The sequence below is a fragment of the Hordeum vulgare genome, chromosome 4H (genome assembly GCF_904849725.1).
Source record: "Hordeum vulgare subsp. vulgare chromosome 4H, MorexV3_pseudomolecules_assembly, whole genome shotgun sequence".
Classification (NCBI taxonomy): domain Eukaryota; kingdom Viridiplantae; phylum Streptophyta; class Magnoliopsida; order Poales; family Poaceae; genus Hordeum; species Hordeum vulgare.
Genome location: NC_058521.1, coordinates 5,455,828 through 5,470,517, shown reverse-complemented (window position 1 = coordinate 5,470,517; position 14,690 = coordinate 5,455,828). Strand labels below are relative to the sequence as shown.

The 14,690-nt window shown below is 47.5% G+C and overlaps 1 protein-coding gene across 1 annotated transcript; it reads right to left on the bottom strand.

The window, feature by feature from the left end:
- Positions 1-1,526: 1,526 nt before the first annotated feature.
- LOC123448382 (auxin-responsive protein SAUR71-like) lies at positions 1,527-1,802 on the bottom strand. The gene has a single exon (XM_045125240.1). It carries the CDS (start codon positions 1,800-1,802, stop codon positions 1,527-1,529), a length of 276 nt encoding a protein of 91 aa, XP_044981175.1.
- Between the last annotated feature and the right edge of the window lie 12,888 nt (positions 1,803-14,690).

The window sequence follows — 14,690 nt, the reverse complement described above, 5'->3', positions numbered from 1 at the left end:
GATAGTCTTTCTCATCAAGCTCTACAACAATCTTCTGCACATCTAGTCAAGATTGCATAGCTTTTTTGTTTTTTTGTGCTAGTGTTGGAAAGTTTCTAGCACATGTAGCAACTGGCGCGCGTGCGGCGGGGACGTCAATTGCATGGACCAAACTGCTAATTTGCATGCAAGACATAAACTTGTTTTAGGTTTTTTTGTTGCATACTGCATGTACTACACATGAGGTGTCAAAAAGCTTGGCTATATAATAGGGCACTCTGCTCACACGGTTGCCGGTTTTCAAAATTCAAAAAAATGTTCATAGATAAATAAAAACCCACAAGTTAACTTTTTGTCATTTTGAAAAATGTACACGAGTGTGTCAGAAAAGTTCGCAAAATTGAAAAGGTTCATTGATTTGAAAAGAAGTTATAAAATTTGTTAAAAAAAAATGAAAAAAATCAAAAATCAGACGCAAATTTGTTAAAAGGTTGAGAAATTGAAAAACCTTAATTCCTTTGAGAAAAATTCAAATATTCAAAGGGTAAGTTCACGGATTTGAAAAAAGTTCACAGATTTAAGCAAATGAAAAAGTTGAAGAAATAAGGAAAAGATAAAAAAAAGAAAACCGAAGACAAAAAAGGCCAAAGAAAACAGAACAAAAAACCTGAGACTGAGAAGGTGCAAAACAAGAAGAATGAAAAAAATAGCCAGGTCCAACAATTAAGTTGGTAACAACACATAGAAGTAAACGAAAGAGTTGAGAGTATGAATCCTACCTCATACACCTATTTTTTGAAAGTTAAAAGAATAAAACCAAATGGGCCAGGCCCAGTACAAGGGATGTGCATCTCCTACATATAACATACGGAGGCGGATATACCTTTTATGGTCAAACAACCATACTGATTTTATATGGTTTGTGTGAAAGGCAATAAACCTATGCGTACAGATTGTTACAAAACTTTTACTTAATCTTTACAACTAACTTACCTATATGCCTTGAATTTCAGTGGGGTGGGGCCCGCCTCATCCCCAACTTCCATTCCAAGTCCTCAGACTAGTTAACAAAAAACGCTATCCTAGACTATGTTACTACATCCATAATGGATAGTAACATATGTATAGTGTCCTGCAAAGTTTTATTTATTAGGTCATATACTTATTTTGTTTATTAGGAGTAATTAGCTAAGTTATTAAATTTACCTCTCTCCTCGTTAACTCATTGACACATAGACAGATTTATCGAGTTAGACCCGATGTTACTCCTGAACTGAAGTTACTCCCATTGTGGCCGGTCTCACGTTTGCCAGTCCGTTGATCCCGTGGAAAAATCCCCCCGTGAACCTAGCCCTAGCACCATTGGTGGTGTGGCGGGTGTATGGAAGCAAAAGTCTCAAAACGAAATACATCTGGTTTTTTTAGGGGGAAAACGGGACTACATGTATATGCACCTATATTCATGCACACTGTATACAGTTATATCTAGTACTACTCCGTAGCACACAGCTCGGCCACATGCATGTGTTCCCGCCTGGTGTGACTGCCTAGCCGGCTCTCCGCAGCGTGCAATCCAGGACCCGCCGGAAATGCACCGCATCGCATGGTACCCTGAGCACGCCCGGCTGGCCGTACCCGTACCGTTGCGCCGCCATGTCCAGCAGCTCCGCGATGCAGGGAACTGCGAGGAGCCTGACGGGCACCACCACGCGCTCGCCGCCGCTGGTGACCATCGGGACGTGCCCCCTCGGAACCTTCTCGTCGTGGCCCGGCGCCGCCCCCGGCGCTGATGGCTCGCTGCCATTCTTCTTCCTCGACGCCATGGCGAGTACACGCTTGGTTGTTGATCGTTTGGTTTCTTTCTTTTTCTTGGTTGGTGCTGCTGTGAGAGAGTGAGACGACATGGATGAGGAGGTCCTCGTATTTATATGCAAGCGCAGTAGGGGTCTCGCATGCAGCCAACACACAAAACAATGTTGGCTCATATGGCCCGGTTGGAGACTAGACTTTGAACCAAGGGAGACTTTCAGAAAAGATACCTGGATTCTACAGGGTGGACTAGCCGGAGTTCCATTGCGTTGGGCATCATCTTTTTGACAGTTTGGGATCTATCGCCTCGTTCACAGTCCAAACTCTTGGGTCACCGAGTCTTAAAGAGAAGAAGCACACAGTATGGTACTTGCATGGATGATTGTCCAAAAACTTCTACCGTGTGCCAGCTAACAAGCCAATGATATGAAACTCCATGGACTATGCAGTGGCGCCGCATCTTGGCATTCCCGTGCGGCGGCTGCTGTATACATGCATTGCAAATCCATGATCCATTAGTATTACTAAGTTAAGTATTGTCATCATTTAAAAAAGTAAGCTAAGTATTGCCATAATGCCGCTAGTCCCCTCTCTCTCCATGCATGCGTGGAATGAAGTCAACAAAGATTCCCATTAATGTTTGAAATTTTAAAAAAATTATCTACAAAATCGTTAATTCAGTCGATGAACCGTTTTCACCATTGACCTTCTCGCGACGAGTTCTTCGAAACTAGATGACATGTCGACATGTTTCGTCAACTATTTTTTTCCATTCATACTTGCCATATTTTTTGACCCACTTGCCATATTATTAACCACTTATTTAGGCTTTCCTTTTTGCAAACTGCTAAAGGTTCCCTGAAGAAGATGAACTCTAGTAGAGCTAGAATGGTTTGGCAAGACAGCCAAAATAAAAATAAATAGTGGCAGGCTCCCCCACGCTCGCGTCGCTCCTGGCGGCTGCTTGGGCGGAACCCTAGCAGCCGCCCCCGCCCCCTCCCCTGCTTCCTCCTCCCTCGCCGTCGCCGGAGGAAGCCGGCGGGCTAAGCCCGGCCGACAGACAGCGGCGGCGAGACATTTCCTTGCCCTGCTGTGCGCTCTCGTGGCAAGGGAGTTCGGCCCTTCCGCGGGCTCTCCCGTCATGGCCTTGCTAGCGCCGACGGGCCTCCTTTGCGCCACTCGGCGGCTCTCCTTCGACAGGTCTCGGCGGGGTGGTGGTTCCCTTTTCCTCCCGTGTGAGCTCGTGCGGGTGCTCGTCATCGAATGTGACGGTATCCTAGATCTGGCCATCTCCGGCCGGTTCTGGCCCCGTCGGGGGGCCATGGTGGTGTGCGCCGGCTGCGTTCTGGAGGTCTGCGGTTCCCGGGGCGGCGGCCCCAGATTTGGTGGTGGCGGCTTCGGCGAGGAGGTGGTGCATCTGGTCATGGTGGATCATGGGATCCCGTGGTCAGAATGAGGTAGGCCTATGCAACTGGTGGTTGGTGGGCGGCGGTCAGTGGTGGTGGGTGTTCGATGCAGCTCTCGGAAAAATCTTTGCTCCGATATCCATCGTAGCCGCCGCCGACGGCGCCCGTGGATGCCATTATCTTTCTTGGAAGCTTGTTATGGAGGTGTGCTACGTACTCTTCCAACGGCCTTAGCTCCAAAGGGAAACATCAGATCCTCTGGATCGGGCGATGGAGGCGTCATTGCGTCTTTTTCCTCCTTGGGGTCATCGCCTCGGAGCCAGCTACAACTGAGAGACTAGTGTAATGCGGCATCTTCGAAGTGGATGGCGGCATCTTCGCCGCATGGTTTGCTGAGGTGGGGCGCTGGTTACTATTTGGCAACGATGATAGCGTTGAGAGGAGCTCGGGTCGCGGCGTGGACTTTGGTGGTCGGTTCTTTCCGGCGTGTCCGAGGTGGTTTTCCGTGCGTTGCTTGGTTGCTTTGAAGTCAGAGTTGCGGTGGAGCAGGTCCAGGCAATGACGATGATGGGCTCTCGATGGTCGTTTGCGAAGGGCACGATCGATGCAAGTCCTGTATATTTCCCTTGTGATACTCGTCGTCAAGGTCGGAGCTGTCGGCTGCTCGCACGTGTGGTCATCCGGTGGCATGTACCGTCGTGGCTTCTTTGCAGCTGTTTGCAGGATGGCTTCTATGTTGGAGCTCGATGTTGAAGTCGGAGTCGCTCTTTCAAGGCAACCGGTCATGACGATGACGCTTGCGACTCTGGGACGGATGTCTTTCTTCTTTGCAGTTTTGCGTCTCATGTCGGTGGCCAGGTTAACCGATGATGCCCGTGTCATATGGGTTATGTATTGTATCGGTTTTAGCCTGATTTTCCGTTAATTAACCGGGCAATTCTCTTCTTCTTAATCAATAAAAATGATAAATCATTTACTTTATTTTAAAATAAATAAATAAATAAATAAATATCACTTGATCAATTGGCCTACTATTTGTTGCCTAAAGAATGTGGTGATGTTGGGGTTCTAGATCTTCATAGTATAAATCAATGCTTGTCGTGCAAGTGGCTTTGGAAGGCAAGCTGGAAAACACTGAAGGTGTGTGCTGGAACTTGTTAATAAAAATATACTTACGTCCTCGAGAAAACGTATGTTTTTGGTCCCTCAAATGTCTCAGTAATATAGACATGATCTCTTAAGATTTTTTGGTATACATTTGGTCTTTCAAGTCTCAAAACTGGATAAATTTATCCAAAACCAGATTTTAAGCATGTTGATCAGGTTCTAGCATGTTCACCAGGGTTGACCGGTGAACAATAAATCCAGAAAATAGCAAACAAATATAAAAAATCTGAAATTTCGTGGCAACCAAAGATGCTTGGGGTGCCCTATGTGCGTGAAAATTTGGGTGGTGTTTCTACATTTGAGGAGCCCGTGGAGAAAAAACAAATTTTGGCTAAAAAAGCCAAAATTTGTCATTTTTTGCTAGAGCTCCATGTTAATTTACACGCAGCTAGCGTGCCTGTTGGTTGTCACAAAATTTCAAAATTTTCATTTTTTTTTGCAATTTTTTAATTTACTCTTCATTGGCCAAACATGGCCAATATGATCAAACCCCGGACAACGTGCTCAAAATCTTGTTTTGTGTTGAACGGGAGAATAGGGATTGGTGAAATAGTTGTTGTATTGTTTGAGCCTCGTGGGCATATATATAGGAGTACATGATCATCTTAGAGTACAAGTCAAGGCAGGAACAAATCCTAGTCTATTTATGCTTTTCTAAACAATCACGTTACTCAACATCCCCCGCAGTCACAACGATAACGACGCAGACGATGAGACTGGAGAAGAATCCGAAGGTAAGCCGACGGTCATCCCCCCACAGTCGTAACGGTCGATGCATCGTGGAAGTTGTGGCTGGAGTGGAAACCGACGAGGTTGCTCAAGCAAGGCGGTAGCCCTTTGTGCGTTGGTCGAGGTAGCCGAGAGCGTAGGGTAGTGTAGCCGTGGTCGAGGTAGCCGTGCGAAGAACGCCGTGATCGATGTCGAGTCGGGGTAGCCGGTGTCGAGGAAGTCGTCATGGAGCCGCGGGCGCAAGGAGGCGCCGAGTTAGTCATGGGCACAGTGATGTCGAAGTAGTGGTGTGCCGGGAAGAAGAAGTAGTTGAGACGCGTCGCACCGAGTTTGCCAAGCCCGGGGACACATCATGGACGAAGGCACGCATCGGTGTTGCCAGCACCACGCATGCGTAGACGGACGAAGTCGATGTTGACGATGCGTCGCTCCAGGTTTGCTAGGCCTGGGAACACACCGGGGACGAAGGCACACGTCGGTGTTGCCAGCACCGGGCATGCGGAGACGGGGACCTGCACACAACCTGTATGCCATGTCGAGGAGGCAAGCAAAGAAGGACTCGACGACGGTTCCAGCGCAAATCGGCGGGGGCCGATGTTGCCCGCGGTGGTCGGAGTAGATGAAGCGGTCGGGGAAGACGACGGTGACGCTGACGATGGGCTGGTGCTGGACGAAGATGAAGGAGGTGGACGGGCGGTGCGACTCGGGTGAGCGAGCTGCAGCAGCGCCAAAGAAGAGCAGCGGCGGCGGCGATGCTCGAAGTAGGCGAGGAAGAGCCCGACAACATGACGAAGATCGGCGCGGACGATGGTGTTACCGCGCCGAAGGAGACGGCGCGACGCATACCACAGGATGTCGACGCGCGGGGACGGCGGAGCGACGACGGAAGACCTTAGGTGTTGGAATTATGCCCTAGAGGCAATAATAAATATAGTTATTATTATAATTCCTGTATCAAGATAATCATTTATTATCCATGCTATAATTGTATTGAATGAAGACTCATTTACATGTGTGGATATATAGACAAAACACTGTCCCTAGCAAGCCTCTAGTTGGCTAGCCAGTTGATCAAAGATAGTCAGTGTCTTCAGATTATGAACAAGGTGTTGTTGCTTGATAACTGGATCACGTCATTAGGAGAATCACGTGATGGACTAGACCCAAACTAATAGACGTAGCATGTTGATCGTGTCATTTTGTTGCTACTGTTTTCTGCGTGTCAAGTATTTGTTCCTATGACCATGAGATCATATAACTCACTGACACCGGAGGAATACTTTGTGTGTATCAAACGTCGCAACGTAACTGGGTGACTATAAAGATGCTCTACAGGTATCTCCGAAGGTGTTAGTTGAGTTAGTATGGATCAAGACTGGGATTTGTCACTCCGTGTGACGGAGAGGTATCTCGGGACCCACTCGGTAATACAACATCACACACAAGCCTTGCGAGCAATGTAACTTAGTGTAAGTTGCGGGATCTTGTATTACGGAACGAGTAAAGAGACTTGCCGGTAAACGAGATTGAAATAGGTATGCGGATACTGACGATCGAATCTCGGGCAAGTAACATACCGAAGGACAAAGGGAATGACATACGGGATTATATGAATCCTTGGCACTGAGGTTCAAACGATAAGATCTTCGTAGAATATGTAGGATCCAATATGGGCATCCAGGTCCCGCTATTGGATATTGACCGAGGAGTCTCTCGGGTCATGTCTACATAGTTCTCGAACCCGCAGGGTTTGCACATTTAAGGTTCGACGTTGTTTTATGCGTATTTGAGTTATATGGTTGGTTACCGAATGTTGTTCGGAGTCCCGGATGAGATCACGGACGTCACGAGGGTTTCCGGAATGGTCCGAAAACGAAGATTGATATATAGGATGACCTCATTTGATTACCGGAAGGTTTTCGGAGTTACCGGGAATGACGAATGGGTTCCGGGAGTTCACCGGGGGGGGGGGGGCAACCCACCCCGGGGAAGCCCATAGGCCTTGAGGGTGGCGCACCAGCCCTTAGTGGGCTGGTGGGACAGCCCAAAAGGGCCCTATGCGCATTGGAAGAAAAATCAAAGAGAAAGAAAAAAAAGAGGAGGAGGTGGGAAGGGAAGGAAGGACTCCCGCCCACCAAACCAAGTCCAACTCGGTTTGGGGGGGAGACCTTCCCCCTTGGCTCGGCCGAACCCCTTGGGGCTCCTTGAGCCCCAAGGCAAGGCCCCCCTCTCCCACCTATATATACGGAGGTTTTAGGGCTGATTTGAGACGACTTTTCCACGGCAGCCCGACCACATACCTCCACGGTTTTTCCTCTAGATCGCGTTTCTGCGGAGCTCGGGCGGAGCCCTGCTGAGACGAGATCATCACCAACCTCCGGAGCGCCGCCACACTGCCGGAGAAATATTCTACCTCTCCGTCTCTCTTGCTGGATCAACAAGGCCGAGATCATCGTCGAGCTTTACGTGTGCTGAACGCGGAGGTGCCGTCCGTTCGGTACTAGATCGTGGGACTGATCGCGGGATTGTTTGCGGGGCGGATCGAGGGACGTGAGGACGTTCCACTACATCAACCGCGTTCACTAACGCTTCTGTTGTACGGTCTACAAGGGTACGTAGATCACTCATCCCCTCTCGTAGATGGACATCACCATGATAGGTCTTCATGCGCGTACGGAAATTTTTGTTTCCCATGCGACGTTCCCCAACATCAGGGTGGCGGCGTAGACCGCGTGCCGCATCGCTACGGCCCGAAGGGGCGACGCAGCGAAGGTGCGCGGGTTGATGCAGCCACGGGTACGGTCTCGGGCAGCGACGGGGACAGCGTGCCACGCTCGCTACGGCCCAATGGGGCGACGCAGCGGCATCGCGAGGGTCAGTGCAGCCACGGGGACAACCTGCAAAGGACGGCCTCGAGGCGGCAGTAGACCGCGGGCTGCGACACTGTGGCCCAAAGGAGCGACGCAGCGGTAGCGAGCGGATCGGGCAACTGCGGGGAGAACCACTAGGCGGCTGCTGCGGCCCGATGGGGTGACGCAGCGGCAACCCGATGCTCGTGTTCGGGAACGTTGCATGGGAAACAAAAAATTTCCTACGCACACGAAGACCTATCATGGTGATGTCCATCTACGAGAGGGGATTTCCGATCTACGTACCCTTGTAGATCGCACAGCAGAAGCGTTAGTGAACGCGGTTGATGTAGTGGAACGTCCTCACGTCCCACGATCCGCTCCGCGAACCGTCCCGCGATCCGTCCCACGATCTAGTGCCGAACGGACGACACCTCCGCGTTCAGCACACGTACAACTCGACGATGATCTCGGCCTTCTTGATCCAGCAAGAGAGATGGAGAGGTAGATGAGTTCTCCGACAGCATGACGGTGCTCCGGAGGTTGGTGGTGATCTGATCTCGGCAGGGCTCCGCCCGAGCTCCGCAGAAACACGATCTAGAGGAAAGACCGTGGAGGTATGTGCCGGGCTGCCGTGGCAAAAGTTGTCTCAAATCAGCCCATTCGTCATTCCCGGTAAACACCCGGAACCCATTCGTCATTCCCCCCCCCCCCCCGGTGAACACCCGGAACCCATTCGTCATTCCCGGTAACTCCGAAAACCTTCCGGTAATCAGATGAGGTCATCCTATATATCAATCTTCGTTTCCGGACCATTCCGGAAACCCTCGTGACGTCCGTGATCTCATCCGGGACTCCGAACAACATTCGGTAACCAACCATATAACTCAAATACGCATAAAACAACGTCGAACCTTAAGTGTGCAGACCCTGCGGGTTCGAGAACTATGCAGACCTGACCCGAGTGACTCCTCGGTCAATATCCAATAGCGGGACCTGGATGCCCATATTGGATCCCACATATTCTACGAAGATCTTATCGTTTGAATCTCAGTGCCAAGGATTCATATAATCCCGTATGTCATTCCCTTCGTCCTTCGGTATGTTACTTGCCCGAGATTCGATCGTCAGTATCCGCATACCTATTTCAATCTCATTTACCGGCAAGTCTCTTTACTCGTTCCGTAATACAAGATCCCGCAACTTACACTAAGTCACATTGCTTGCAAGGCTTGTGTGTGATGTTGTATTACCGAGTGGGCCCCGAGATACCTCTCCGTCACATGGACTGACAAATCCCAGTCTTGATCCATACTAACTCAACGAACACCTTCGAAGATACCTGTAGAGGATCTTTATAGTCACCCAGTTACGTTGCGACGTTTGATACACACAAAGCACTCCTCCGGTGTCAGTGAGTTATATGAGCTCATGGTCATAGGAACAAATACTTGACACGCAGAAAACAGTAGCAACAAAATGACACGATCAACATGCTACGTCTATTAGTTTGGGTCTAGTCCATCACGTGATTCTCCTAATGACGTGATCCAGTTATCAAACAACAACACCTTGTATATAATCAGAAGACCCTGACTATCTTTGATCAACTGGCTAGCCAACTAGAGGCTTGCTAGGAACGGTGTTTTGTCTATGTATCCACACATGTATATAAGTCTTCATTCAATACAATTATAGCATGGATAATAAACGATTATCTTGATACAGGAATTATAATAATAACTATATTTATTATTGCCTCTAGGGCATAATTCCAACAGTCTCCCACTTGCACTAGAGTCAATAATCTAGCCCTCACATCATCATGTGAATTACATTGTAATAAATCTAACACCCATACAGTTCTGGTGTTGATCATGCTTTGCCCGTGGAAGAGGTTTAGTCAGCGGGTCTGCTACATTCAGATCCGTGTGCACTTTGCATATATTTACGTCCTCCCCTTCAACGTAGTGGCGGATGAGGTTGAAGCGTCGCTTGATGTGTCTGGACTTCTTGTGAAACCGTGGTTCCTTCGCTAAGGCAATGGCACCCGTGTTGTCACAGAACAAGGTTATTGGATTCAGTGCGCTTGGCACCACTCCAAGATCCGTCATGAACTGCTTCATCCAGACACCCTCCTTAGCCGCCTCCGAGGCTGCCATGTACTCCGCTTCACATGTAGAATCTGCTACGACGCTTTGCTTGGAACTGCACCAGCTTACCACACCCCCATTAAGAATAAATACGAATCCGGTGTGCGACTTAGAGTCGTCCGGATCTGTGTCAAAGCTTGCATCGACGTAACCCTTTACGGCGAGCTCTTCGTCACCCCCATACACGAGAAACATCTCCTTAGTCCTTTTCAGGTACTTTAGGATATTCTTGACTGCCGTCCAGTGATCCACTCCTGGATTACTCTGGAACCTGCCTGCCATACTTATGTCCAGGCTAACTCCGGTCTAGTGCACATCATTCCATACATGATAGAACCTATGGCTGAAGCATAGGGGACGGTTCTCATATGATCTCTATCCTTATCAGTTGCTGGGCACTGAGTCTTACTCAATCTCGTACCTTGTAACACCGGCAAGAACCCTTTCTTGGACTGTTCCATTTTGAACCTCTTCAAAACTTTATCAAGGTATGTGCTTTGTGAAAGTCCTATCAGGCGTTTTGATCTATCCCTATAGATCTTAATGCCTAGAATGTAAGCAGCTTCTCCTAGGTCCTTCATAGAGAAACTTTTATTCAAGTAACCTTTTATGCTCTCCAAAAGCTCTACGTTGTTTCCAATCAGTAATATGTCATCCACATATAATATTAGAAACGCCACAGAGCTCCCACTCACTTTCTTGTAAATACAAGATTCTCCAACCACTTGTATAAACCCAAATGCTTTGATCACCTCATCAAAGCGTTTGTTCCAACTTCGAGATGCTTGCACCAGTCCATAAATGGATCGCTGGAGCTTGCACACCTTGTCAGCATTTTTAGGATCGACAAAACCTTCGGGTTGCATCATATACAATTCTTCCTTAAGGAAACCGTTAAGGAACGCCGTTTTGACATCCATCTGCCAGATTTCATAATCGAAAAATGCAGCTATTGCTAACATGATTCTGACGGACTTAAGCATCGCTACGGGTGAGAATGTCTAATCGTAGTAAACTCCTTGAACTTGTGAAAAACCCTTTGCCACAAGTCAAGCTTTATAAACGGTCACATTGCCGTGAGCGTCCGTCTTCTTCTTAAAGATCCATTTGTTCTGAATAGCCTTGCGGCCCTCAGGTAGTACTTCCAAAGTCCACACTTTGTTTTCATACATGGATCCTATCTCGGAATTCATGGCCTCTAGCCATTTGTTGAAATCTGGTCCCACCATTGCTTCTTCATAATTTGCAGGTTCATTGTTGTCTAACAACATGATTGATAAAACGGGATTACCGTACCACTCAGGAGCAGCACGTGGTCTCGTCGACCTGCGTGGTTCGACAGGAACTTGAACCGGAGTTTCATGATCATCATCATTAACTTCCTCCTCAACCGGCGTCGCAACGACAGAGGTTTCCCCTTGCCCTGCGCCACCATCTAGAGGGATGAGAGGTTCGACAACCTCATCAAGTTCTATCTTCCTCCCACTCAATTCTCTGGAGAGAAACTCCTTCTCGAGAAAAGCTCCGTTTTTAGCAACAAACACTTTGCCCTCGGATTTGAGATAGAAGGTGTACCCAACTGTCTCTTTTGGGTAACCTATGAAGATGCACCTTTCCGCTTTGGGTTCCAGCTTTTCAGGCTGAAGCTTTTTTGACATAAGCATCACATCCCCAAACTTTAAGAAACGACAACTTTGGCCTTTTGCCATACCACAGTTCGTATGGTGTCGTCTCAACGGATTTTGATGGTGCCCTATTTAAAGTGAATGCAGCTATGTCTAATGCATAACCCCAAAACGATAACGACAAATCGGTAAGAGACATCATAGATCGCACCATCTCTAATAAAGTACGATTACGACGTTCGGACACACCATTACGCTTTGGTGTTCCAGGCGGTGTCAACTGTGAAACAATTCCACATTGTCTTAAGTGAGCACCAAACTCGAAACTCAGATATTCACCCCCACGATCAGACCGTAGGAACTTGATCTTCTTGTTACGATGATTTTCAACTTCACTCTGAAATTGCTTGAACTTTTCAAATGATTCAGACTTGTGCTTCATTAAGTAGACATAACCATATCTACTCAAATCGTCAGTGAAGGTGAGAAAATAACGATATCCGCCGCGTGCCTCTACGCTCATCGGACCGCACACATCGTTATGTATGATTTCCAACAAGTCACTGGCACGTTCCATTGTTCCGGAGAACGGAGTTTTAGTCATCTTGCCCATGAGGCATGGTTCGCACGTGTCAAGTGAATCAAATTCAAGTGACTCCAAAAGTCCATCGGCATGGAGTTTCTTCATGCGCTTTACACCAATATGACCTAAGCGGCAGTGCCACAAAAATATGGCGCTATCATTGTTAACTCTAACTCTTTTGGTCTCAATGTTATGTATATGTGTATCACTATCAAGATTCAATATGAACAATCCTCTCACATTGGGTGCATGACCATAAAAGATGTTACTCATAGAAATAGAACAACCATTATTCTCTGACTTAAAAGAGTAACCGTCTCGCAATAAACAAGATCCAGATATAATGTTCATGCTCAACGCAGGCACTAAATAACAATTATTCAAGTTCATAACTAATCCTGATGGTAACTGAAGTGAAACTATGCCGACGGTGATTGCATCAACCTTGGAACCATTTCCTACGCGCATCGTCACTTCATCTTTTGCCAGCCTTCGCCTATTCCGCAGTTCCTGTTTCGAGTTGCAAATATGAGCAACAGAACCGGTATCGAATACCCAGGCACTACTACGAGAGCCGGTTAACTACACATCAATAACATGTATATCAAATATACCTGATTTTTCTTTGGCCGCCTTCTTATCAGCCAGATACTTGGGGCAGTTGCGCTTCCAGTGACCCATACCCTTGCAATAGTAGCACTCTGTTTCAGGCTTAGGTCCAGCTTTGGGTTTCTTCCTCGGATTGGCAACAGGCTTGCCGCTCTTCTTTGAATTACCCTTCTTGCCTTTGCCGTTTCTCTTGAAACTAGTGGTCTTATTCACCATCAACACTTGATGCTCTTTACGGAGTTCAGACTCTGCGACTTTCAGCATCGCAAACAACTCGTCGGGTGACTTGTTCATCCCTTGCATGTTGTAGTTCAACACAAAGCCCTTATAGCTTGGCGGCAGTGATTGAAGGATTCTGTCAGTGATAGCCTCTTACGGGAGTTCAATCCCCAGCTGAGCTAGACGGTTTGAGTACCCAGACATTTTGAGCACATGTTCACTGACAGACGAATTCTCCTCCATCTTGCAAGCATAGAATTTATCGGAGGTCTCATCCTCTCGATCCGGGTGTTCTTCTGAAAGATGAACTTCAACTCCTGGAACGTCTCATATGCTCCATGACGCTCAAAGCGACGTTGAAGTCTCGGTTCTAAGCCATACAAGACTGCACATTGAACTACTGAGTAGTCCTCCTTACGTGTTAACCAAGCGTTCTTAACATCCTGGTCAGCCGTAGCGGGTGGTTCATCTCCTAGCGCAGCATTAAGGACATAATCCTTCTTCCCAGCTTGTAGGATTAACTTAAGATTACGAGCCCAGTCTACAAAGTTGCTTCCATCATCTTTCAACTTAGCTTTCTCTAGGAACGTATTAAAATTCAGGGTGACTGTCGTGTGAGCCATGATCTACAACACAAATATATTCAAAGTGGACTTAGACTATGTTCAAGGTAATTAGAGTTTAACTTAATCAAATTACTTGCTAAACTCCCACTCAAAAAGTACATCTCTCTAGTCATTTGAGTGGTTCATGATCCACTTACACTAGCTCAAGTCCGATCATCACGTGAGTTGAGTATAGTTTCAGTGGTAAGCATCCCTATGCTAATCATATCATCTATATGATTCATGATCGACCTTTCGGTCTCTTGTGTTCAGAGGCCATGTCTGCACATGCTAGGCTCGTCAAGCTTAACCCGAGTGTTCCGGGTGCGCAACTGTTTTGCACCCGTTGTATGTGAACGTTGAGTCTATCACACCCGATCATCACGTGGTGTCTCGAAACGACGAACTGTAGCAACGGTGCACAGTCGGGGAGAACACAATTTCGTCTTGAAATTTTAGTGAGAGATCACCTCATAATGCTACCGTCGTTCTAAGCAAAATAAGGTGCATAAAAGGATTAACATCACATGCAATTCATAAGTGACATGATATGGCCATCATCACGTGCTCCTTGATCTCCATCACCAAAGCACCGACACGATCTTCTTGTCACCGGCGCCACACCATGATCTCCATCAACGTGTCGCCATCGGGGTTGTCGTGCTACTCATGCTATTACTACTAAAGCTACATCCTAGCAAAATAGCAAACGCATCTGCAAGCACAAACGTTAGTTTAAAGACAACCCTATGGCTCCTGCCGGTTGCCGTACCATCGACGTGCAAGTCGATATTATCTATTACAACATGATCATCTCATACATCCAATATATCACATCACATCGTTGGCCATATCACATCACAAGCATACCCTGCAAAAACAAGTTAGACGTCCTCTAATTTTGTTGTTGCATGTTTTACGTGGTGACCATGGGTATGTAGTAGGATCGCATCTTAC

Bases quoted from the DNA above. Each gene is read 5' to 3' on its own strand.
- LOC123448382 (XM_045125240.1), bottom strand. From the start codon at position 1,802: ATGGCGTCGAGGAAGAAGAATGGCAGCGAGCCATCAGCGCCGGGGGCG.